Raw genomic sequence first — 27,872 nt, 5'->3', positions numbered from 1 at the left:
AAGACATTTAACCACGTTCCAGGTAAGGTAGATGCTGGAGAAAATGCACTTTCTCAGAGTAACGATGTTCAGTGGATTTGTGTGTGTAAAGGATTCTGAGCCGTCAGGGTTTTCCATTTTCACCAAGCTCAATCCCATTGGAAGGTCCTAACATTCAGTAAAAGCATGATATCATTTGAATTCAAATGATGTAATTCAGAAACCACAGGCTTAGACTGCATTTAGTTTTCAGTTCCATCAGCCCTGTAGAGATAAGAGCTAATTTTAGCATAATCACTTTATCACCTTGACTTTTTTACTATTTTGTGCTTGGAGTGTAAAACTTTCAATGTTTCAGCACGTCAGTAGTGAAGGTCCTCTGTAGCTCACCCTGATCATTATTATTAGAATATAATAATAACTTTATTATTCTTAGACAGCAGTCATTCTCCACTTCTTGGCTTCAACAGAGAACCAAGAATACAGATGAATAAAATAATTATTTATTTTCAGTATGGCCTGGCAACCTACTGTAGAACAGATTTGATTATGTCGCCTAAAGGATTGCATCCTGGAAGGTCAGCCTTCAGTGTCACCATGTTAAATGGTGGTGGAGCTTTGAAGAGGTACCCAGTAGAAAGTAATTATATCATTGAAGGTGCTGTTCTTCAATATTGTTCTTTTCGGATCCCAGTTAGTTCCCACAGAGTGAGTTACAAAAAGGTTAATTTGGGGCCCTCAAATACCTTCTGCTTCCTGTCTCATTATGGTGCTTTCTGCACTGGTGCCTATTCTTGCCCTTGAGTTCTATACAGCATAAAGTACTCACTGGATTCCAACCATATGAGCTTGCTGATTTTGGAATGGAATTCTCCATGATTGAGAGTTAAGTATACCTATTGTCTTTGTAAAGTATCTTGCCTTAGGTATTCTCTGATTGCAACAGAAAGGAGAATGATGGCGTTGGGCTGCTCTATTTCTTTTCCATTTTTATTGTATGAGAGACAGGGTTTCATTCTGGAGTTCACAGTGGTCTGGAATTCACTGTGTAACTCAAAGTGGAATTAAATTTGTGTTTGTTCTCAGTAGTATAATAGGAGTTACTAGCCACCCCGCTTGACCTCCTGTTCCATTATTCTCCTTATAGAACAAATACTTCATATCACTGTATTCTGTCTCTTCTTCCTTGGAAGATACTCTCCCCACACCCCATGGCCCTTTTCTAGTTTCCAAACTTCTATGTGTATTCCAAACAAAACACACATATCTATTGATGTGTCTTTTCCTGTACAAAATCTTCTTAGTTTTATGAGGTCTGTTTTATTAACTGTTAGTCTCAATGCATGTGCTAATGGGGTCCTTTTAAGAAAGCCCTTCCCGTGCCAATGAATTGAAGTGTATCCCATATTTTCTCTGTTATCAGATGCAGGGCATCAGGTCTTATGATGAGGTCCTTGATTCATTTGGAGTTGATTGTTCTTTAGGATAAAAGCTATGAATCAACTTTTCATCTTCTGCTTCTAGCCATCAAGGTGAATCATAGCAATCTGTTGAAGATTCTGTCTTTTCTTTAAGATGTATTGTTGGCTTCTTTATTAAAAACACATTAGTCAGCTGTGGGAGTATGAGTTTATATGTGGACCCGAAGTTCTCTTCCTGTGATTGATGGATGTGTTTTATGCCACTGCTGTGCTGTTTTTATTATTGCAGCTCTTGGTAAAACTGGAAATGTGGGTTGGTGATACTGCTAGCTGGTCTTTTATTGTTCAGGAATTGTCTTTTTATATCCTGGATCTTTTGTATTTCCAAATGAAATTTCAGATAATTCTTTCAATTTCTGTGAAGAAATGTATTAGAGTTTTGTTGGGGAGTAGCACTGACTCTGTAAATTGCCTTAGACCTCTTCCCACCATTACCTGCACCAATCCATGAGCATAGGGATATTTTCATTGTCTGCCACCATATTTGCTTTCTTTTCTCGGTGTCTTAAAGCTTTCATTGCATAAATGTTCCTCTTCCTTGGTTAGTTTTATCCCAAGATATTTTATTTAATTTTATTTGAGGCTATTATGAATGCGGATGTTTGTCTGATTATTTTTTTCTTGTTATGTTTGTCATTTGTATGTTAAAAGGTTACTGATTTTGAGTGATTTTAATTTTGTATCTTGCTACTTTACAGAGTATGTTTATTAGCTGTAGGAGTTTTATGGTGGAGTCTTCAAACACAACCTGCCAAAAATTGAATCCCAGATACCCATTCCTTGAGGGTTCCTTCTACTTCTAACAACAAATTGTTGTTATTAAAAACCTTTTGCTACAAACATATTAATTCTGTCTAGTTTAGGAAGAAAATGTCCTTATTAGTGATACTAGACAGCTTGTATTTTCATTTCAAAGAACTAAAGGGAAATAGGTTAAGCTCACTAGGGAGGTACCCATAGTCTATTGCCAATTTCAGAACTGCTTCATAACAGTCCCACAAGAGAAGCTCCCAATCACCATGTCAACTCCACAGACAACAGAAAATAATACGTGCACTGACAGAACTTTTTCTTACTTGATCACACCCAAATTGAAGCTTCATATGGGCAGAATTATTGGTAGATTCTGGCCCTTTGTTACTCTAAGCGCAGGAAAGTGAGGTTTTTAGGTTCTGTCTTAAGAAAGTAGTATTCCTTTTGTCGTCAATCCCAAAATATAAGTTTTCAAATGGTGCAGTATAGTCCAAACCAACAAATACATACTATCTCTGCTTTTGTGCTTAAGATATTTTGTAAAACTTATTCTGAACACACTTTGGTAACTATATGCACCTTTATTTCATGTCCATATAATCCAGTTCTTAAGTAAGTTGGGTCAAACTTTCAGCATGGTAACCATAACTGCACTGTCACACAGATGCCTGTTCAAGATGGGTTAACATAAAGCACACTCTACATGTGCAGCTTCTGCTATGTGACTGAAGTCTGTGTACATCACACTCACCACTCAGGGTTTATGTGCAACAAAAAATTAAAGCTTTTCAGTGGTAACTAAACACCAACTTTATCATGTTCATTTTTATCTGTCAAGAGGAGTTTCTACATTTTAAGAATTACAGACCTTCATTGAGTTATAAATAGGAGATAAGTGCATTTTCTGAGTTTGGCTCACTTGATGTGTTTAAAGGAATTCAGCATTATAGAAATATCTGTGTGTCCCATGTGTCCCATACCCACACAGGCAGATACATACATCACATGTACCCATATGTATGGGTGGTACAAATAAATCTCCATGCCCTACACAGCAATGTAGGAATCTGAAAGAAATAACAGTTCTTTTATTCATTAGAACACAATAATGTCGCACTGTCCTTGAGGAAGTGTTAATCTCTACCTTAGAAACAATGTTCTGAGGACACAGGACTGGTGCCTCTTCTTTGCTCTTTCTCTAGAATTATGCATCCAGTTAGCTGTGCTATAAGCACACCAGGCTCATCATAGTCCATCTCTCATTCTTTCCACAGAGACCTCAACTTCTGTGTTTGCCACCAGTGTGGTCACCAGCATCCACTTATCTGCCCTGCACCTGTTGGAGCAGATGTTGTAGTGTTCCAACTTCCTGCATTTTTTCAGGGCTTCTTTTTCTTCTTCAATGTGGAACACCAAGCATCTTTCTCTTACAGAGGCTGCAAGCACAGTGTGGGGATGTGTTTGCTCCAGGAATAGTCTTCTATCACTGCATAATGAGAGGTTGAATGAAAATGCCACAGTGCCCCCTCTTAATTCCCCATAGACACTCCCTCTTGATGCCCCTTCTGGATGCTCCCCAAATGCCCATAGATGCCCCCTCTAGATGCCCTCGGATGCTCACCTAGACGCCCCCTTGTCTAAATCCTTCTAGATGACCCTCCTGTGGTGAGATAACACCAAAAAAAGATCCACAATACAACTTCTCCAGTCGGCGCAAGTTCCCTAGCTTGTTTGATAATTGTGCTGAACTGCAAAATATGGTCACAACTTCACCGATCTTGGTGTGTAGATTCCTTTGGAATATGCTGCAGCTGTCCCAAACAGGATGTAGACTACATCTTATTTACTTACAGTGTTCACTAGGGTATCTATTTGTGTGGTTTCCTAATTGTTCAAGGCTGCAATATATACTAGATGTACTAAATTACAGCTGTATATTACATATGGAATAACTGAATATGTATTGTGCATACATTTATTACAATATGCTATTACTGATATTTCCCTACTTTACATGCAGAAAGAGTTCTATTTAGGCTCCACCCACTTCAATTTAACACCCCCCCCCCACTTAAAGATGATCATATCAAGTGTTCCCTCTCAACTCCTCAGCTACTACACTAAAGTGTTATGATTTTTGCCACAACCATAAAATATGATTTAATATACTCATAAGAAATGCTATGTTGACACTTATTTGTGCATGACCTAGCCTTTTTTCTTTCATTTCTAAAGTTAAATTTTCCATCACAATAGTCTTATCAGTTTAAAAACTCTCTTTTTAGCTATTCTTTAATAACAGGTTTCTGAAAAATCCTATTAGCTTGCTTGTATGTGAGACTGTCCCTATCCCCCCATTCCCGAAAGGTATTTTGAGGAAATACAGACTTTTCTAGCAACCATTCTTTTCACTTCTCACTTGAAAAATGTGTTGCTCTTTCTGGCCTCTCCTGGTTCCTGGAAACGTCCGCTGTCATTCAGACTGTTTTCCCCTGTAGGTTGCTGTCATTCCTCACTGGCTTCTTTCAACATGTTTTCTTCGTCTTTACTTTTCAGAAGTTTAATGTATTTGGGTGTGAATTTCTTTAGATTCATCCTGAGTAAAATTCATTCAACATCATAAATCTGTAGTTTTCCCTTTCCATTAAATTGAGACCTTCTTAGCTATTGCTGTTTTTGATAATTCATCCACCCCATTATATTGTAACCCTCGCTGTTTGAAACTCAAAGCATATGTACCTCTCTATACATCAGCCAGTGATCTGATTTTTTTATATTTCTATTCACTTTTCTTTTGGATGCCAGGTTCATAAATTCTCTTGACTCATCTTCATTCTCACTCTTCTACCCAGTCAGCCCCGCCCTTGTTGGATAACCTTGACTTTATTATTATTTTACACTTTCATTTGTTGTCTTTTAATCATTCTAAAGAATGCTGCTTACTGTAGGTTTTAGAATGGTTGCTTTCATTCCTATCAGATAACTTCAGTAAGTGATTCTTCAAAGTTCTGGAATCCCTTGGCTTTTTTTCTCATTCAATTGATTTTCTGGCTCAGTATAAGGGAGTTTCAGTTGCTATATCCTTTGTATTCTGAATCTTAGTTCTTGGGGATCTAGATACTTTTCGTTAAAGAAAGATGCGGTGCAGTTCAGAGACTGAATAGATGAGTTTGTCTACCCACATGAAAAAAGAGCACCTATAAAACTGCTCACTCCTCAAGCCCACGTTCTATGTATTGGGATAGAATGCTCACAGTGACTCCACACACAACAAAACTGTTACGTTTAGCTAGAAAGAAAGTGTTCAAATATTGTCAAATTCCTAGGAATTCTTTAGAACAGACAGAGGGAATGATATCAGGAGGAAAAAGGAAACAAGAAATTTTGGGAATGCAGGACAGGCAGCAAAGTGCATGGAGGCCTTACACTGTGACTGAAGGGCACACTGCATGGGAATACTGAGTAAGCTGGGGGAAGTAAGCCAGTAAAGAACATCCCTCCATGGCCTCTGCATCAGCTCCTGCTCCCTGATCTGCTTGAGTTCCAGTCCTGTCTTCTTTCAGTGATGAATAGCAATGTGGAAGTGTAAGCTGAATAAATCCTTTCCTCCCAACTTGCTTCTTGGTCATGATGTTTGTGCAGGAATAGAAACCCTGACTAAGACACAGTCTGATTGAAAGGAGTGAAAGGAGGTGGCCATGTCAGCATCCTTATATTACCAATTGATATTAGAACTAAACAAAATTATCAAGTGCATAGCAGAAATAACAAAACCATTAACCAACATCAAATTCACAGTTATAGAATACATGCTCCAAAAGAATAAATATAGATATTCTTCTCAATGCATCCTAATTTAGACATTGAATAAAATGAAGTTAAAATTAAAACTAAAAATTGTATTTTAGTAAATAACACTAAGTACGCTAGCACAGAGTACATGGTATTGGTTTCACTTGCTGATGATAGTGACAGAAACCATTTTGGAATCATCTTCAAATACTCATCTTCAAGTGCATCTAGTGTTAAGTATCTAGTGCATTCGTACTCATAAATGTTCAGTGATTGTTATTCTTATAATAGGTCAGGATATTCTACTGAGTCAGTCGCATGAGCTTAAACTACCTAGTGTCACATAGTAGCCCAGATTCCTTCCCCCCCAATATAAGAAAAGATGCCTCTACTCTTTTTATTTTTGTGAAAACATACAACTGATATGTTTTGGGGTTTTTATTTAATTATAAAATGAATGCACTGAGGCATCTCACTGACTTGTTGATATAATTTTAATCCAATCTCACAAAGTCTTCTAGTTAATTTTTTAATTCATGTACATGTAATGTAAATATTGATATGTTAAGGCTTTACCTTCTATTATATTCTATTTTCTTTTTATTTCTTCTGTCATTTTATAGTCAAATACATTATGTATTGCTGTTTCATTAGCTAAGGCTGCAAACACTTAAGAAGTTAATGAGTTTCTGCCATAAAACGCGCACACACACACACACACACACACACACACACAGAGAGAGAGAGAGAGAGAAAGAGAGAGACAACTTTCCAAATATAGTATACATCACTGTTTTGAATTCTGACAACATAACTGATGTTCTCCCAAGGTGTCAAATTTGATTTGAATATTCAATTTAAACATTTATGAAATGTCTTAATTAAATGACTTTTAAGATTTTGTCATTTTAATGTATTTCACCATCACGATTCTTAGATTCACCCCTCCAATTGAAGCCATTCTATTTTTAAAACCTGTAGACATTCTTGTTAGTAATTCCCGCCCCCCCTGCAATTGTCTAAGTCTTGACTTAATAAATATAAACTCTGACCAAGTTATAGTGAAGTTACTGGATTTTAAAATCATTTTTAAAGAGCCACAGGAAGTAAGTGCTCCACTATGGTGAGTCTGGAACATTCTGCAGCCATTCCAAATAATATTTCTGAAAAACAGTAAATAGCTTTGAAAAATGCGTTGGTATATTAAGTTAAAAGATAAGATTATAAACTTATGAGGCTTAGGGAGAAAACAACTCAAAGAAGTCAGGAAGTTGGTGAAATGTGACTTTTCACAAGGGCCCTTCCTCCTGTTTATGGAAATAGTAACAAAATAAGATTATAAAGTAATGCCTTCAGTATGATTCTGCATGTGTTCACAAATAACTGTACCAAGAAATTGTTACTGTCTAGAGAGGACACAGACACTACACATACCAAGTATGGATGGCAAGTCTGAGTCATGTGACTCAGACCTTATCTGGAACTCTTTAAGGAGTCCCTGAGTTTCTGTGACCTGAACTCTTGAACATGGTGCATACGCACAAAGGCCATTTTGAAGACAGTGCTTGTAAGTTTTCTATCTTCACACTAGAGTTGGATAGATTTATTCAAAGGGTCCCTTAGTGGACTTGTTGGTGCTTCTGTACTAAAAAGCATGCCTGGACAACAGCGATAGGACAAGAGCTGGCACCTAGGAAGTCCAAGGGAAACATTTAATGTTTGTCTCTTGTTTAAACAAAGACAATAAAATTTAGTAAACATGTTTTCCTTTCCTTGTTTACGCTGTGGAGTACTCTCAAAGAAACTGTTATAACTTTTCAGCCATGCATTTTATTGAAAACATTTGTACTATTATTTGATAAAAAATTGTATTCATTAAAACAGTTTTATTATTTTGGAAGACAAATAACAAATGATAAATTTAAACCAACACACAAACATATCATTTAATTAGAAAGCTTTTAGAATTCTTTGTACGAAGACAAGCTATTTGCTAAAGAAAAGGCTAAAAAATGTTTTTCTCGTTGCTAGTTGTTTTATTTATTTATAAATTGTTTTATTTCTTCAGAGCAAGTACATTTTATTTCAAAAATTGGATTTTTTAAAGTGCAATTTACAAGGTCAGATCGTGATGAATATGAATTGAGATAAAATTAAAAGAAGACAAAAAACATAGGCACTGAAGGGAATTCTAGCAGATGGAAGACAATGTTCAAACCCCATTGTGTACGCTTGTCAGTACAGGTCAGTGAAGGACGATGCTCGAGGGCCTTCTTCTCCCAGGATCTCTTCTTCCACACATTTAAAAACAAGTATAAGTGTAAGACTTTTTATTGTTGTTGTTTATGATATCTTGTTATTCTGGATGGCTAATAAATTAAAAAATATAGAATGGGGTCACAAAAATGTGAGTGTATATATGTATATATAGATATATACATGTATCTATATCTATCTATCTATCTATATATATGGAATTACTCTCTATAGTTATATGTGAGATAGTTATGAAGGAAGTACTTTACTTACTATAGGGAAATGTCTTTATTTTTAATGTTTAAATATTAAGTCTATATTTTAAGGACTGAAGACTTTACTATACTTACATTCCTTTTAAGGGATGACATATTTGATGACAAGAATTGGCAGAGAAATACAGATTAATTAGATGAAATATAGCTTCAATATCATAAGGAAACTTCATTTTAATTATGTAGACTTTTAATCCTGGTGAAATGCACATTGATTTTTTTTTTTTTACTAATAAGGAGTTTTAGAAATAATGCTATTTTAAAATCTTATAGAGAAAATTTTAGAAAAGCAAATTTTTTTTTTCAAGCCAGAAAAAACTACCTTCCTGGTTCTGTTTGTAAGAAAGAAATCTGCCAGTTTCTTTCTATTATATGTTTCTATTTTCCAAATCAAACATTGAACTGAAATTTCAGTTAACATATGTTTTTCCAGGGAGGGCCCCCCAGATAATTTTGGATTAATTTGTCTTCTTTATTCTTTGAAATCAAGTTTTAAAATTTTAAACATGCTAAAAAATGAATACATAGTTTCGCAAAATGATATATATCCAGGAGAATAAATTGAGTGATGAAGTATATTGGGAACACTGGTATTCATGGTAGAACATATTTGGTATGACATTCATTTGGAAGAAAGGTTTCTGACCCCTGGAAACTGGTCCTTGCATGTGCTATTAGAATTCTTTTGTTACAAGAGATAAGTGTGCTGTTGTTAGCAGCTTTTGAATTTGAATGGTCCACAGTTACAGTTGGAAAGTCTAAGCCACAGCCTATGAATATACTGAAGTCAAAGAAAAAACTGCCAGGGTGGTAATTTCAGTCTCCTTTGTAAAGGGAGTTTTGAACAGTTTCTACCACCTCTTAGTGCCTATCTATATAGTCAGTCTTCATTATTTGGGACAGATGTCTTTAGGGAATCAAAGTTTTATCAAAACCAAGAGGATGAAAAGAAAAGGTAAATATGGGTGTTTGGCATGTGTCTTTGTCAGGGTTTCTATTTCTGCACAAACATCATGACCAAGAAGCAAGTTGGGGAGGAAAGGGTTTATTCAGCTAACACTTTCCACATTGCTGTTGATCACTAAAGGAAGTCAGAACTGGAACTCAGGCAGGTCAGGAAGCAGGAGCTGATGCAGAGGCCATGGAGGGATGTTACTTACTGGCTTGCTTCTCCTGCTTTGCTCAGCCTGCTTTCTTATAGAACCCAAGACTACCAGCCCAGGGAAGGCACCACCCACAAGAGGCCCTCCTACCCTTGATCACTAATTGAGAAAATGCCCCACAGCTGGATCTCATGGAGGTATTTCAACTGAAGCTCCTTTCTCTGTGATAACTCCAGCTTGTGTCAAGTTGACACAAAAGCAGCCAGTACAGCATGTGTGTAAATTGTGTACAGTTAAAAGTTTTAATTTTGAGCAAGAAATTTTAAATCTCATTCAAGAATGAAAAATGAGAAAATATAGGTTAAAGAGTGCCTGTATAAACTTCTTGAAAGCTGGATGTATTATTGATGAATATAAATGAAAATCAAATGTCATATTAAAAAACATTATTTTTGAAAAATAGGTCTAGAAATTTATATATATATACTGTTCAGTATAAATATATTCAATATTTTTAATATTTTGTATATTTACTCAAATTCACAACTGATTAAAGTTCTTAAAGAAGTAATATAATAGTAAACGTATTAATGAAAAAGGATCTATTGGTGGATACCTACCTGGTCTCAGAGGAAAGTATACCTTTTTCAGAAATATAAATAAATCTAGGTTTAGTCCCTGGAAGTTTGGGGGGGCCTGGTTGGTTGATATTGTTGTTCTTCCTATGGGGTTGCAAACTCCTTCAGCTCCTTCAGTCCTTGCCCTAACTCTTCCATTGGGGTTCCCATACTCAATTCGATGTTGGGCTGCATGCATCGATATCTGTATTGGTCAGGCTCTCTCAGAGCCTCTCAGGACAGTTATACCATGCTCCTGTCAGCAATCTCTTTTTGGCCTCTGCAATAGTGTCTTGGTTTGGTGTCAGCAGATTGGATGGATCCCTAGGTAGGCAGTCTCTGAATGGCCTTTCCTTCAGTCTCTGTTCCACTCTTTGTTCCTGCATTTCCTTTTGACAGGAGGAATTCTGGATTAATATTTTTGAGGTGGGTGGATGGCCTCATCCCTCAACTGGGGGCCATGTCTATCCAGTGGGTATGGTCTCTCCAGGTTCTTTCTCCCCTTTGTTGGATATTTCAGCTAATGTCCTCCCTGTTGAGTTCCCTGGCATCTGGGACTTTCTATTGGCCTCTCCCCAGCTCCCCCTCCCCCACTACTACATACCTCTTTCAAAATCCTGACCCTCTGTACTTCTCCCCCATCTCCTCCCATATCTGAACCGGACCCCCTCCTCTCTCCCTCCCAGATCCCTTTCTATCTCTACTTCCCGAGATTATCTTCTTCCCCCTTCTAAACCACCAACCAAAGAGTACACATGGGGGGACCCATGGCTCCAACTGAATATGTAGCAAAGGATGGCCTTATTGGGCTTCACTGGGGAAGGAGTCCCTCTGTTCTGTGGAGGCTCCATGACCCAGGGTAGGAGAGTGCTAGGGCACTAAGTTAGGAGTGGTTGAGCAGGTGGGGAAGCACCCTCATAGAAGCAGGGGGATGGGGCCAGGGAAGGGGGATAACATTTGAAATGTAAATAAATAAAATAACCAATAAAAATGAACAAAAATAAATCTAGGCAAACATTATATTAAAAAAGCACCTTAGAGACACAGTTCCACAGAATTAATCTATAAGTGGCACGTTTTTTCTTTTTGTATGTAGCAACCCATTTCGTCTCCATGTAACAAGCTTTCTTTCATCAGTAAAAAGAACATTTCATAAATCTAGTGGAGACTTAATTACTTCTGTCATTGTGGTTACTACTTTTTGTAAGTTACTTCCATTCAGTAGGTAACAACGGAAATGTAACTTTTAGTCAAAATTCAGATAAACCAAATATCTGTAACATTCTCCATTTTGAAGTAAGAAAAGGCAGACATAAAGCAGCATCAGTGGTCCACAAGCACACGCTAAGACACTGCTCATCATGCAGCTAAGCAGCCTTTCCCCCACTGTGTGTTTGCTCTCTACACACCTACAGTGAATTTCAGATTTCTTGTTAGCAACGGGAACTTTTATTTTAAATGAAATTTGTGAGATCCTGAAATATTACCCAAAGTGGAAACTTATGGGTTCTTTGGAAAGTCGGTTGGATGGTGTTTTGCTGGGACAAACACGTGAAGGAATGTTTTGTTAAAGTGGACACAGGTGTGAAAGCCTAAGGCATACTTGTGAAGGGACGTTTTGCTGAAGCAGACACAGAAGAGAGGATGTTCTGCTAAAGCAAGCCTGTGAAAGGACATGTGATGGGAGATGCTTTGCTAATGATGCACAGGTATTGGTCTGCCTAACACTGTGTAGCTGAGCTGCATTTGTCAGAGAAGCCATAGAGAAAAACACATCAAAAAAACTTCTGATGTTGTGCTGCAGGTTGTTGCCACTTCCAAGCACTGGGGCTGATTGGATGCACGTGCTGAGACAGGACCCATGCTGAGACAAGGCACGAGAAAGACACGAGATGTTTGGAGGGTATAAATAGGACTCCACAGAGTGACAGAGACAGAGCTTGTCTTGATGGTGCTGGTACAGCTAGCTGTGCAATGTTTTTGGGTCTGGAGTCTTCACTGATCTTTGCTTCCCTGAGAGAGGCACAGTTGAGAACTCCTCCTGGTGTTCCTGTTGGTCCCTCCTGCTGACTGGGGCCAAGGCTGAGGCCTGGCTGTCTCTACAAGGTCATATCACCTCTGTTGCTAACCCGACTCTACTGAGCTGGACAGCTGGTTTATCTGTGAAGTGTTTTCGAGTGGATTGAGTTGCCTGCTGACCTGTAAACTGAACTGCCAATCACCAGACAACACAGACAGGAGTTGTTCCAAAGAACCTTGCTAAACAGGTCCACTCACCCTAATACCTCTGGTGGGTTGTGGGGAACAAGGGAGGTCAAAGCATTTAAGAACAATAATTAAAAATAGGATTTGAAAAATTAAAGTTACAATCTTCCTTCTGAGCCCAGTGGAGGCCTCTAAGGGCTCCAGAGTGCTCTCCATGTCGAAGGACCTCAGGATCACCTCAGGATCATGGGTGAGTGGAACACAACATTAGCTCCAAAGAATTGCGGAGGGTTTTGTGCCAGCAGGAACAGGGACAAAGGAACAATGCAGACCAGAGACTGGGATCCATTTAGCTCAGGGCCAGCCCTGCCACCTTCTGCATGAACCTGGCTGAGGGTATCTAGGGTACCAGAGGACTCTCCACACCACAGGACCCCTAGCACACCCAGGACCTCCTGATCACCCAAGAGCATGTGGGCGATAGAAGCAACAGAGCTTCTTGGTCAGGGTCCTGTTGGGCCTTCATCCTCAGCCAGGAAGCTGAGCTGAGACCCAGAACCCTGGGCACATTCCTTGCCAGAGGAGAGTCGGCCTACAGGGAGGGTTCTGACCCCAGAACTCAGGAAGTGGATGAGAGCTCCAGATTGCTGGACACCTGCCCTGAAAGAGGAGAGCTTGCCTGCAGAGAGTGCTCTGAACACTGGAACTCAGGAGAGAGTTGGATTCCCAGGAGTGCTGACAGAGGCTCAAAGAATCACAGGAGGATCAAGCTACAAGAGACAGCTTGAGCATTAACACCAGTGATTTCCAGATGGCCAAAGGCAAAGGTAAGAATCTTACTAACAGAAACCAAGAACACTGGGCATCATCAGAACCCAGTACTTCCACCACAATGAGTCCTGGATAACCCAACACACCCAAAAAGCAAGACACGGATTTAAAATCATATCTCATGATGGTGGTAGAAGACCTTAAGAAGAGCATTAATAACTCACTTAAAGAAATACAGGAGAACAGTGCTAAACTCAAAGGGAGACAACTCTGGAGATAGAAATCCTAGGAAAGAAATCAGGAACCATAGATGTGAGCATCAGCAACAGAATACAAGAGATGGAAGAGAGAATCTCAGGTGCAGAAGATTCCATACACATGGACACAACAATCAAAGAAAATGGAAAATGCAAAAAGATCCTAACTCAAAACATCCAGGAAATCTAGGACACAATGAGAAGACCAAACCTACGAATAATAGGAGTAGATGAGAATGAAATTTTCAATGTAAAGGGCAAGCAAATCTCTTCAACAAAATTGTAGAAGAAAACTTCCTACACCTAAAGAAAGAGATGCTCATGAACACACAAGAAGCCCACAGAACTCCAAATAGACTGGATCAGAAAAGAAATTCCACATAATAATCAGAACAACAAATGCACTAAAGACAGAATATTAAAAGCAGTAGGGGAAAAAGGTCAAGTAACATATAAAGGCAGGCCAATTAGAATTACTCCAGACTTCTCACCAGAGAATATGAAAGCCAGAAGATCCTGGACAGATGTTATACAGACACAAAGAGAACACAAATGCCAGCCCAGGCTACTATACCCAGCCAAACTCTCAATTACCATAGATGGAGAAACCAAAGTATTCCATGACAAAACCAAATTCACACAATATCTTTCCACAAATCCAGCCCTTTAAAGGATAATAAAGGGAAAACACCAACACAAAGATGGAAAGTACACTCTAGAAAAAGCAAAAAAGTAATCCTTCAACAAACCTAAAAGAAGACAGCCACAAGAACAGAATGCCAACTTTAACAACAAAAATAACAGGAAACACCAATTACTTTTGTTTGATTTCTCTTAACATCAATGGACTCAATCCCCCCAATAAACAGACATAGACTAACAAGCTGGAAACACAAACAGGACCCAACATTCTGCTGCTTACAGGAAACCCATCTCAGGGATAAAGACAGACACTACCTCAGAGTAAAAGGCTGGAAAACAATTTTCCAAGCAAATGGTCTGAAGAAACAAGCTGGAGTAGCCATTCTAATATCAAATAAAATTGACTTCCAACGCAAAGTTATCAAAAAAGACAAGGAGGGNCACTTCATACNCATCAAAGGTAAAATCNTCCAAGAGGAACTCTCAATTCTGAATATCTATGCTCCAAATGCAAGGGCAGCCACACTCATTAAAGAAACTTTAATAAAGCTCAAAGCACACATTGCACCTCACCTAATAACAGTGAGAGACTTCAACACACACTTTCATCAATGGACAGATCGTGGAAACAGAAACTAAACAGAGACACATGGACACTAACAGAAGTTATGAAACAAATGGATTTAACAGATATCTACAGAACATTTTATTCTAAAACAAAAGGATTTACCTTCTTCTCAGTACCTGATGGTATTTCCTCCAAAACTCACCATATAATTGGTCACAAAACAGTCCTCAACAGATGCAAAAATATTGAAATTACCCCATACATCCTATCAGATCACCAAGGACTAAGGCTGATCTTCAATAACATCATAAATAATAAAAAGCCAACATTCATGTGGAAACTGAACAACACTCTACTCAACAATACCTTGGTCAAGGAAGAAATAAAGAAATTAGAGACTTTTTTAGAGTTTAATGAAAATGAAGCCACAACATAACCAAACTTATGGGACACAATGAAAGCAGTCCTAAGAGGAAAACTCATAGCCCTGAGTACACCCAAAGAGAAACTAGAGAGAGCATACACTAGCAGCCTGACAGCATACCTAGAAGCTCTAGAATGAAAGGAAGAAAATTTACCCAAGAGGAATAGATGGAAGGAAATAATCAAACTTAGGGCTGAAATTAACCAAGTGGAAACAAAAAGAACTATCCAAAGAATCAACCAAACCAGGAGCTGGTTCTTTGAGAAAATCAATTCTTGGTTTTAGTATCAGATTCTTGGTTTTAGTATCAGACTTTTGCCAGAGGCCTCTGTAAGTGATGTCTCCATTTGTCCCAGTGAGGGTTACTATTGCTGTGCTGAAACACCAGGACAAGGAAAGAGTTTATTTGGTTTGCTCTTTCATATCGCTATTCATCATCGAAAGGAGTCTGGAGAGGGACCTGGAGGCAGGAGCTTCAGGAGCCATGGAGGAGTGCTATTTGCTGGCTTGTTCATCATGGCTTGTCCAGCTGCTGGCTCAGCTCGCTCCAGCCAATGGATGGCACCATCCACAGTGGACTGGTCCCACCCCCATCAATCACCAAGTATGAAAACACCTTATAGGATTGTGTCCAATCCAATCTTATGGAGGGCTTTTATAAATTGAGGTTCTCTCTTCTCAGAGGACTATAGCTTGTGTCAAGTTGACATAAAACCATGCAGCACACCATTAGAACCTTATTTTTCTTTTGTGCCCTTTGTGCCATCTGTATCTAACCCTGGTTTACAGAAAATTATTATGAATACTTTAAAACAAGCAACAATAAAATGCGTATCCATCCATTCATCCATCTACTCATACATTCATCTCTCCATATTTATCCTTAAGCAACAGCTTCTAGAGTTAAATATATATAGAAAGTATATGCTATAATCATATCTGCTTCATATTTCTGAGTTTCAAACTTTCAAAGTTTTTATATAGTTCCTCTAGTCCTCAGTATCTTACATTGTAAATGTTTAGACTAGAGTGTATAATCCCTTCATCCACAGAACTGTAAGATTTAAAATTTTATTTTCTGTCTCTGTTACCCCTCTTAGTTGGACCAAGTTTAAAGTTCTCCTAATCTGACTTTTATTCAAATCAGGCTTTTTTTTTTTCTTTTTCAAACTGCTTTCTATTGTTGATTTTAAATTACTAGATAATTCCAAAATGATTGGGACATATAACCTGTTTGAAAAACACCTACAAGATTATCATTGTTCTATGCACCCTGGTCACTCATTTAGGGTAGAATGTTGATTAAAGCTTTGAAACTTCTTGGATGATGTCATTAGATAGCATCAGAGCTATCTCAGCACCATTAGCCAAAATGCAAACTGGAAAGAATTCATTTCAAAAGACTCAGTCATTAATTTTAGTCACAACTTATTTCCTAAATACTCTTTTGTTTTCCAAGGGTAAAATATCTAGAAGGGCTTGAAATCACTGATGCCCTCCCAAATCCTCCATGTATTTTTGCGCATTATTTTGTAGTCAAAAGAGAAATATACCAGGTTCCTTACATATATCCATTCATTCCTTTGCCATTCAGCAAAAGTTCGTACCAGTTGGCAGCCTTCCAGTCTTCACATGCCTACCATAACGATTTCCACACTCACTGGGTGTGGCACATGGCTGAAATCCCAGCTCCAGCTCTGGTGAGGAGGAAACAGGACCATAGCCCATTGAGGTCATCTTTGCCTACAGAGTGAGATGCTGTCTCAATCCAGCTCCCCATAGGAAAGAAACTTGGAACTGTCAACTCTGTGTATGTGAGTGTGTGTGTTTGAGTGTGAGTGTGTGTGTGTGTGTGTGTGTGTGTGAGGTTCTGCTGGCTATAGAGTTCAAGTGGCTTTAAGTTTTGTTGTGTCTTTGTGTTGCTTCCTTTATTCTTCTTCATCTAGTAATGGCTTAGGTTCTTAAAAATAATTTCAATTTCCTGGACTGTTTCTGTCTTTTACTTCCTTTTCAACTATTTCTAGCACCCTACAAGAATCTTTCACATCATGGTTACAGCATAAGGAGTTATTCACAGATTTTTCTTCCAAACTGGTTCACCCATGTTTCTCTATCTCTCATAAAATTGATGAGTATGTGAAGTTGTTCTGAGAAACCTTGTCTAGCTTTGAAATGACCTCCAATGTAGTCTTGACCCACTTCTTTTCCTTGAATATGGGGCTCATAAATCCGGCTCTGGTTATTACCATTTGACTGTTTAGTGTCATTTCAAACAAAATGCTTAGAGAATGAATCGTCCTTCTCCCCAACCTGCTTCTTTTCTGTTTTCTGTCTCAATTATTAGCAGGAGAGAACCACACATATTTCTCAAAAAACCTTGGAGTCCTTGGTGACACTTCTATTTCCCTACCATTGGAGAATCTGCATAAACAGCAGGGTCTTCATCCTGCCTCCACATTAAGAACTCTAGCCTCTTGTTTCTCAGCACCTCCACTACCATCAGGATGATCCTATAGAGGGAGGGGCAACAGCTAGGGTTCCTAACCTACTGCCCCTGCTTTTATTCCTTTCACTTATGATTTGCTTCCTGCATAACAGTTAAAGAGTGTTCCTTTAAAACATGTTAATCACATCTACTGGCTTGTTGAAATCCTCCCAGTGGTTCAGTGGTGCATGGAGAATAAACCACAAACAATTTAGCACAGCTTTGAAGAACTGGTTTCTATCTGCCCTCCAGCCTCATTTCTTCTGTGCCTTAAGCAAGTGCAGTCAGCCCTCTCATGGGGTCTTTTGCATGGTATATGACTTGAAGACCATTACCTAAGCTTGTCTTAAGACCAGTCCTTCCCATCAACCAGGCCTTGGCTCAAATGGAAACACCCCAGGGAAGATCTGTTTTCTTCACTGGTCAAAGTATTGAGCCTCATGTTCTTGATCATGGTTACTGCTGTTAACCACTGTGTTACTGATATTTATGGCAATTGTTGCTGTCAGAACTAATTTCATTTACTGCCTTACTTTTATATTTTCAATGTAATCTGTTATGGCAAGAACATAATCTGACTTCATAAGTGGATAGCTAGTGCCCGCAGAGTCTGGGACAGAAGTCCTCTGTTCAGAGCTATGATAGCTAGAAAGCACAGATGGCTCCCATTCTGGCGACTCTTAGGTAAAACTAGTTCCTCTAAAGCACTCTGTAAACTTAGGGACGACACCCCGGGTATCCGGTCTACCCAAATAGTCGTTTGTACCATCAATTTAGAGAGTTTTCTAGAATAGTGAATTGACTATATGTAGGTGGGAATTTCAAAATTCCATTACTGACATACAACACAACTCTGTAGAAAACCACATCTCAATGTTCTGGTCCATAAGAGAACCATTAATCAAAACCAGACAAACAAACAAACCAACCCAAGCAAAATAAAATTAACACACTGCAAACGAAAATATGCAAAAAATGGTTTGTGTGCTTGTGCATGTAAGAGGACACAGTGGGAAAGCTAAAGTGAGAAAAAGCGCTGCCAAGATGGAGCCCGTTCAGAATTTACTAAGAATTCTCAGAAGGCCTCTGATGACAATCATTGCAGCCTGTTAAACCAAATAGGGTCCCTGTGTATCTACAGATGCAAAGAACCCATCCTGATAGAAAGGACAGAAGTATAATCAGGCTCTAATGTCTCTGAAGCACCTCTTTTTGCCCAGCCACCAGTATAATCAGATCAAAATTAGTGCTGTGGGTGTGGGGCTGGAATTGCTCCTAGAAAGCCAGGTTTAGGTTGACAGTTTTGAAGAGGCTGAAACACAGAAGTTCCAAACACAAAACAAAGTAGAAAGAACCCTAATCAGACCTAGCTCTTGCCTGCTCTTAAGAAGGCAGTGGGTGGAGCAGGTGGGGTTGATGGAAAGGATACAGACTCTCCGCTATTTTATCGGTTTTAAAGAGGTCAGCTGACTGGCCCTTTAACAAACTCGAGGGCTCCCAGAGGGAGTCCCCCATTAAGTGGGCTCCACCGGGCTGGCGTTCCCCGGTCCACTCCTGTGCGGGCGCTTGGAAGAGGGTGGCCAGGACTGCCCTGAATGGGCGGGTCCGCGGCTTTGGTGTGCGCCGAGTGGGCTGGGGCGGCTGCTGCGCGCAGGGGGCGGCTCCCCGCCGGGCTCCGGTTCCCCTCGTCGGCTCCGCGGCGCCGCCCTCGCCCCGCCCCGCCCCGCCGGCGCCGGCCGCGCGGACCCGCCGCGGTCCCCGGAGCGGAGCGCGCCGCAGCCGCTGTAGCTGGGCGCCTCCCCCGCGCTGCCGCGCGCCCGCCCGCTCGCCTGCCTGCCCGCCCGCCCGCCGGCCCCGGCTCCGCTCGGCCATCTTCGCGGCTCCCGCCCTCACCAGCTCCGGTCGCGCGCCCTGTCCCCGCGCGCGGACTTTCCCGGAAAGTTTGGTGGTTCTTCTCCGCCGCCGCAGGCAGCGGCGCCGCGCCCCACGTCCGCCAAACTTTGGGGCTCACTCGCGCGATGAGCGTCCCTCCGCTGCTGCGGCCGCCTAGCCCGCTCCTGCCCGCCGCGGCCGCCGTGGCTGCTGCGGCCGCCGCGCTGGTCCCCGGCTCCGGGCCCGCGCCCTTCCCGGCGCCTGGGGCCGCCCCGGCGGGGGGCATCTCGTTCCATCTGCAGATCGGCCTGAGCCGCGAGCCGGTGCTGCTCCTGCAGGACTCCTCTGGCGACTATAGCCTGGCGCATGTCCGGGAGATGGCTTGCTCCATCGTGGACCAGAAGGTAAGGTGCCCCGGGTCCACCAACTTTGCAGCCGGCCTCGCCTGCGCCATACAGCCTGGCTGTGGCCGGACTGCATGCCCTAGCCCCAGGCACTGCTCTGCCTGCCTCACAGTCTTCCCGGGGACTGACCTCCAGCTCCTTCTCTGGCACGCCTGCCTTCTCACCTCCTTTACCTCCCTTCCTGCGATGACAGTTCAAGGAATCTTGCACTTTTCTCCTCGCGCTCCGGCGTATTCTTGAGGTTTCCTGGCTATCCTGACTCTTTTCCCTGGACCAGAGCCTACCTGGTACCAGATCCGCTTTCCAGCGCCATAGATCCCTTGGGACAGTCCAGAGATTTTTCAGCACCGCTCCCTTCCACTACATCCTCTTTCAGCTCTAATTGATGCTGAGGAGTTCCCGGTGTGACCTGGACGCCAGGAATTTCTCACCTGCCAATAGTGCTTTTAAGAAAGGGTGATTGATTAAGCCAGCTGTGAAAACAACCTAGGAGTTGGTACCACTACCCAAGTCCGCCCTGGATTTAGTACTACCTCTGTGCGAGCTTAGAAACATTTTCCAACAATAAAACCTGAAATTTACAGCGTTTTTTGGCTTAAATTTCCATGCACTGATCTTGGGAGACTGGAGTAGTGAGAAGGTCTGTGGTTCCAAGAACATCCAGTGCTGGCTTTGCTCTTAAGTTTGAGGCTATGGGACTCTGGATAGTGGTCATCAAAGACTGGTTGGGGAGAGGCCCATAAAGCTGGGCTAGGCCATCCATCATTGTTTCCAGTGCACTTTTGAAGTTAGGTTATCTCCACAGCCATCCAGAAGGATGCTTCATGTAAGGGGGAAGGGCCCTTGGTGCCACTCCTTCACAGTATGGACTGCCAGGGTTCTGGGGGAGGAGAGAGAGATAGAGGAGTTAGCTAAAGGTGCTGACTTTCAACTCTGGAGGGCTGACTGGCTACTTCTCACCCTTTAATGAACAGTCAAGAGCGGATTTTCTTAAACTGTTTGGAACAACGTGTCTTACGCTTTTTGAGCGGTGTAAATAGTGGTGCTGAGCACAGAGGTCCTAGGGAGTTGCTCCTGGGAAGCACCCACTAATGCAGGAAGTGAAAATTCTAGAGGCCAGACTCAAGTAACAGTGAGTGCCTTGAAGTTTTGTTAATTAAAGGAGTGATATTTTTTCGTTATGTAATTGAACTCTTTGTAGTTCCCTTGAAGTACTGAATCCAGCCCCCCGCCCTCCCAGAGATGGTGAATTATGCAAGTATTCTAGGCTCTGACTGCCTCACTGTATAGCCTTCAAATATTTCTGTTATGATATGGATTAATTAATTAAAAAGCACTGCCACACAGGCATACACAATGCATGTAATGAAATTATTCAGAAAGTCCCTTCGGTACTATAACAACAATCAAACTGTAAGTTCTAAAGAAGATGGTGTAGTGTTAGAATATCCCAAACGGGCTAAGTTAATACAAACTTTGTTTTGACCTGCTTAAACTCTGCGTGTTTCTGTCTTTCTAGTCTGTCCTTGAGGTTTTGAGTGGAGGTTTGGGTTGGGGTTTGGATACAGTGAATTTCAGTTGACTCTGGGCTGCTGCCTGGGAGTGTTATCAGTACCCAGGAGAAGTGTAAGCAAGAGGACATGCAGGGCAAAGCAGGCTGGGACAACCTCAGTAGTAGATACACAGAAGGTTCACTTAGGAAAAAAGTCTTGAGATGATTAGAAACTTACATTGTAAAAAACCAAAAACCAAAAAACTCAGTAATCTTCTCAAAAGAGAGATATCCATACCGCATGTATCTGAGATCCACACTAGCTTTGTGGAGGGTGTTTTAGAATGGCAAAAATGTAATGGCAGAAAGAAAACTGGAGTGCAGTCAAGTGCTGTGCTGTGTAGACCTGAGCCAAGATCTGGGGGTGGGGGTGAGGGGAGGAGTTGGAGGAAGGCTGGAGAGCAGGGAGCCAGCCCCACTGTGTGTTCTAAGGGAATCCTGTCTGTATCCTGTTTATTATGCAGTTCTTCACCAAAAGTAAAGTTTGAAAAGTTTTCCTGGGACAGCCATATCCTTTTGTTTTTATGGGTATGGCAAGTTGAGACATTTTGAAATATGAATTTTAGCAAATATTATAAGTCCCTAAGTCACGGGTCTAGACAGTGTGCCTCATCAGTTATTCTATCGTCTGTCGTTCTAGATATCAATAACCTATTATCTGTATCTGTCCTCCTCCTCCTCTATCATCTCTCTGGCTCTCTGTATCAATCATGTAACTATCAATCACCCGTTATCTACCTGTGCGTCATTTTGTTATCTATGTATCTTCTGAATCTATTTTGGGATATGTTATTTGCCAAGACAGAATTCTTGTGCTGTGACTGCAGTAGTGGGCAGCTTGCAATTGTGGAGGTAAGGAAGTGGGGAGGGGGGAGGGCTTTTGTCCTTTGTCTCATGCTTTCTCTTATGCTTCCTGAAGACATTAACTATGAGGAAGAATGGCAAGAGAGAGAGACAGACAGACAGACAGACACACATACATACAGACATAGAGGTTCTCTTAATTTTATGGTCCTTCCTATTTACTGCTTCAGTATTAGGGGGCTTTTTATCTTGTCTGTGCTCAAGAGCCCCTGAATACTAACATGGATGCTTAAGTCATTGGAAGTAGTCACTGACAATTCAGTTGATTTCCCCAGTATTATTCGAGAGACTCTCTGTGTGGGATGAGCACCTGAGGTGGACAAGGCTAACTAGGAGAGCAGCTGTGCCTGGAAACGTCACTCGAAGTTACTGTTGAGTAGAACTTAACAATGTACTTCCCCCTCAGTTTGTAGGTTTAGAAAGTAGCAGATATGTGTTCATACTTGATGAAATTAGACGGCAGTTCAACAGAAATACTTTAAAGATATTACATACCAACCATTTTGTGAGTTATAAGTTAGTAATAAGTTTTCAATCTGATAGTTTAGCAATCTGAGATGATCTCTTTCTTTGCATGGAAGAATGTATGAGTATATAAGGCGTTATTAACTCTGTCATTTTGGGAGACTGAGCTAAGGGCTAACTTACAGTGTTTATTTATGTAATGTTTTTACTGCACACGTGTATAGCATTGAAGGTTGGTTATATATGAAGATGTGTTCTTTAATCAGTATGCGTGACTTCTAGTTTTACTTTGAAATCCTTTACCTTTCTTCCATCAAAGGAATATTGAATACACAGGATAAGAAGGTATTATTGTGAAGCAATGAACAATATCTCAGAGGATGATGCAGTTTTGACCTGTAGCAGGTTACATACCTATGATGGTATACATACATGCACACACTTGCACTTGAAACACAGAGGGCATCGAGTGAGTGACTGTGATACAGCTATCCAACTTCTTGTTCATTTGAGTTGTATCTTACTAAAAAGACAACCAGGGCTTCCTCTAGAGCACAATTACTTGGAGCGACACCGTCTATAAGACACCTGACTTTTACTCTTAACACTGAAATTAACGAGTGAGCATTTAAGTGGGACATAGCCACCAGAGTACCAATCCTGGTGCCTTGGTCTCGTAGTTGCATTGCCCTGCTCGTCATTGTTTTCATCTTGTATTGATTATTGTTTTCTTGACAGTTGCTGTGTCCCCTTTAGCCCTTAGAGTTAATTTTAGCCACTCTGCTTTTACACAGATTGAAAGAGCTAAGAGCAGTTAGCTAGTGGATCACCCCAGGGTGTGCGGGCAACAAAATCCTTTTAAACTAATGATAGTCTTTGGTGGATCTTTTTATTCAAGTTTTCATTTTGGACATAATATATAACACTAGTTTCTTATTTAATGATAAAGTGTAGACTTTGACATTTTACTGGGCGGTGTTAAATAACGTAGTAGAGTGGATTTCAAATTTAAACTCATTTTCAAGCTTAGGAGCTTAACTGGATCTCATTGGGGGTTATGTGACATACACACCCTTTACATGTTAAATATTCTTGATACAAATTTCTTGGGATCAGAAGAGTTTGGGACTTTGGATTCTTCTGGGTGTTGTAATATTTATAACATGCATAAAGAGATATATCTGTGATTAGACCCATTCTTGAACACAATTAATTCATATTTTATTAATAGTTTTGATATTTGATGAAATCATTCCAATCACTACTGGTTGGTAGTAGTTCGTAGGGACAGGTATGACATTTTCCTCTTGTGACATCAAGTTGGTGCTCAGAAATGTTTCAGTTAGAAGATTTTGGATTAGGGATTCTCAGCCTATGTGCATACCAATGTGTAATGTACGTAATAATGATTGGCAAAATAAAGTTTGGAGTGTCCCTTAACAGTTATAGCATTTGTTTGATTAAGACCAGTGTCTTAGATAGACTTGCTATGACCAAAAGCAACCTGGGTAGACAGGGTTTGTTTCAGCTTACATTCCATATCACAAATCATCATCGAAGAAAGTAAGGACAGGGACTCAAGCAGGGCAGGAGCCTGGAGGCAGGATTTGATACAGAGACCACAGAGGAGTGCTGCTTACTAGCTTGCTCCTCCCAGTTTGCTCAGCCTGCTTTCTTAAAGAGCCCAGGGCCACCTTCCCAGGGGTGGCAGCACACACAACAGGCCAGGCCCTAGAGCAGCAACCACTAGTCAAGAAAATGCACCACAGGCTTACCTACAGCCCTATCTTATGGAAGCATTTTTCTCAACTGAAAGTCCTTCTTCCTAAATGACTCTAACTTGTGGCAAGTTGGCATAAAACTGAGCAAAACTGGACAGCCAAATGCCATTAGCTGTGGACTTTCAGGAGAAGTTTTAAACTCGAGTCATTTTCTAATCTAATCTATGTAGCCATCACCACTATGCACACTACAGGAATCTAATAGCCAACATTAATCCATGTACTGTACAACTTTTCCCACTACAAGTCTGTAAGGCTTGCTGTTGTCCACATCAGAATTTCAAAGAACCTTTGTCCTGTGAAGTCTCTGACAGTTTACACCTGAGAGAGAGAGAGAAGGTTGGCACATCTTTGTACTAATACAGAGAGACCAAGCAGATTGACTGCTTTGTGTTGGAAGACACTGTTTCATCGAATCAATGAATATAATGAAACCGTAGGTCTCACAGTCCATATTATAAAGTGTAAAAAATATTTTAGTCCCTAGAAGCTGTACCTAGGCAACCAGATCTTCATATATGCTCCAAAAAACATGTGTTGGCACAATATAAAATAATCAGGGGGTTATGGTCGTTCTTCTGCGGATAGGATCTATAGACCAAGAAGACAATTGGCTCACTTATAGACAAAATACTTCTCATCTATAAAAATATGTGAACGATTTCCTAGAAATTTTTCTGATATTGGCAAGCAAGTATTTTTGTATCACTAAAACCTTGTAATGAAATGATCACTTGAAGTTACTTGAGAACAGAAAACCCCACATCATGTTGTTTCTTACTGGTCTCACATAAAAAACAAGTAACTAAGTGTACATTGAATTATGTGGGACATGCATAATTGTAGAAGAACATGTAATGTGAATAGATGGAAAGGCTAAAAATGATGTAAATATATTATAGCCTCAGAAACAACCTGTCCAGATTTATAGCTTTCTGTTTAGAAGTTTCTCTCAAAGTTGCAAAAGGTTCTATTTGGTTGAAGCTCGACAGTTGATGCAGCAGCTTAACAGTGTTGGCAAATACACAGCTTAGATTTTAAAATATGCAATCATTTGGGAATTTGTTCAACTTATTTTGGTGAAAAAGAGGAAAAAAAAAAGTACCCGTTCCTGGTACATTGGCATCTGTTCTGAGTAAAACACTGACTGATGAGGAATTTGTTGAATTTACTGCTCGTATTTAGGCACAATTTCAAGAATTTCCAAGTGTTTCTCGCCTTAATTGTCAGCGGCCAGTTTTTCATGTGTACCATGAGATGGTTGAAAAGAATGAATGTGATAATGAAGATGTTAGTGAAGAGTATGAATGTGCTTGACAAATTGCATTTCTGATAATGCGAGGCTCTGCAGACAAGGGTTTTCTTGTTCATAAAATACTAGTTGAATCTTTTCCTGACCTATTTTGGAAAAAAATGAAGTTTCATATATATATATATATATATATATATATATATATATATACATACACATACACATACATATACATATACTTATATCCTTCACTGGTTCCACTAATTGGAAGGATAGTGACTATAGAAGTATTAAATCTTGAGACTACTGAAGCTTGCTTTGGTGTACAATTAATTTTTTTTTTAAAAATTTAATCATTTTATTTATTTGCATTTCAAATGATATCCTCCCTTTCCAGTTAGCCCTCCACAACCTCCCATCCCTCTTTTCTCCCCTCCCTCCTGCTTCTGTGAGGGTGCTCCTCCACCCAGTCACCCACTGCCACCTCACTACTCAAGCATCCCCCCTATGCTGGGTCATCGATCCTCCGCAGGACCAAGGGCCTCTCTCCTCCCATTGATGTCAGATGAGGCCATCCTCTGCTACACATGTATCTAGAACTATGGATTCCACAATTATCTTAAAGTTTATTTTGATCATTTTTCTGAACCCACAGTTGCTGAGTTTAAAGGGTAGCAAGATTGCTTATTTGGATGATGGAAATATCTTACTGTCATCTTGGACTCTTTCAGTTTCTTTGTTTGGTACCACATGAATTCTGCTTAGCAGTTGGCGTCCATATAGGCTTTGCGAGACAGTATTGGCATGGCTTTTCAGGATGCCCTCAGACAATCAGAGCTAGGGAGGGGCTGGTGGGAAACAGGCATAAAAGACAGTTAAAAAGATAGCAATAAGCAGTGCATATTAAATATCAAAGACCTGAGAAAACAAACACTGAGGAGGTGCCATTTCTCCATTCACCAAGTATTCTAGTCTCTGAGCATGTGATGACCAAGACCTAGGGTTCACTGATATTTTAAGATATTTCCAGCTTGTGTGTGTGTGTGTGTGTGTGTGTGTGTATGCTTAGTGAGTGCTGATGCATGCCAGCCATGATGTGTGTCTAGAGATCATATGTCCTTCTTCTCTGAGACTTACGTTTCTTGTTGGTCACCATTATTCACGTCAGGCGAGCTGCCTATGAGCTTCTGGGGTCTTTTCATAAGAACCCTGGGATTGTAGCTGCATGCTACCATAACACCTGGCTTTCTATGGGGTCAGGGTGTCTGAGCTCTGCTCTGTGTGGTGGAACACAAACACTCTATCCACTGAGCAACCTTCCCTGTGCAAACATTTAATGGCTTCTTCAGTAGACTGCAGATGCGATGCTCACTTTTGCCCTTATTAAGATCATTCTAAACCAGCAGCTTTGTGCCGTTTGTTAGATAAGTGTCTGATGCTGTGATGGATCTCAGTTGGGAACAGCTTCCTAAGCTGAGTTTCCCGCAGTAGAGGCGAGCCTACAAGATTTCCCTGCTCACCCAGCTTTGCCCAGGTATAACTGAGAAATAATAGTTGAACATATAATAGTATCTAATGTCATTTTGATATATTCATATATTGTGAAATTATTGAATTAAGCTAACTAGCATGTTTGTGAACTCACAGAGTTAACTTTTGGGTGATGAGAACATTTACCGTCAATCCTCACCAATCTTCATGTGTACTATAATTGCCAATTATCTGCAGTTTCATAACTAACTTGTCCTGATTGGTGGAACCATGTTCTCCTTGATTGCTTTCTACTCATTCCCTCACAACCCGAGTCATTGCTACCACTACTATTCTACCTTGGCTTCTATGAGTTCACCTTTCTAATAATTCAACATACAAATGTGGTGATGTGGCTTTTGTTTTTCTGTGCCTGGCTCTTCTCACTTAGCTCATGTCTTCCAGGTTCATGTACATCCTTGCAAGTTGTATGATTTCATTATAAGGATGGATGGTATTCCCTGCCTCCCACCTCTTCTCTTCCTCCTTCCCTCCTTCCTTCTCTCTCTCTCTCTCTCTCTCTCTCTCTCTCTCTCTCCCTCCC

At 40.5% G+C, this 27,872-nt stretch overlaps 1 protein-coding gene across 1 annotated transcript in view; it reads left to right on the top strand.

Moving 5' to 3' along the window:
- The first annotated feature begins 19,527 nt into the window (after positions 1-19,527).
- Prkd1 (protein kinase D1) overlaps positions 19,528-27,872 on the top strand; it is a 284,174-nt gene continuing 275,829 nt past the window's right edge. Inside the window, exon 1 of the mRNA XM_029484814.1 lies at positions 19,528-19,884. Coding sequence (XP_029340674.1) covers positions 19,627-19,884 — 258 coding nt within the window. The 5' untranslated portion in view covers positions 19,528-19,626. The remainder of the gene's footprint in view (positions 19,885-27,872) is intronic.

This window comes from Mus caroli, chromosome 12 (genome assembly GCF_900094665.2).
Source record: "Mus caroli chromosome 12, CAROLI_EIJ_v1.1, whole genome shotgun sequence".
NCBI classification, from domain to species: Eukaryota; Metazoa; Chordata; class Mammalia; order Rodentia; family Muridae; genus Mus; species Mus caroli.
This window is presented reverse-complemented; position numbering and strand designations above follow the sequence as displayed.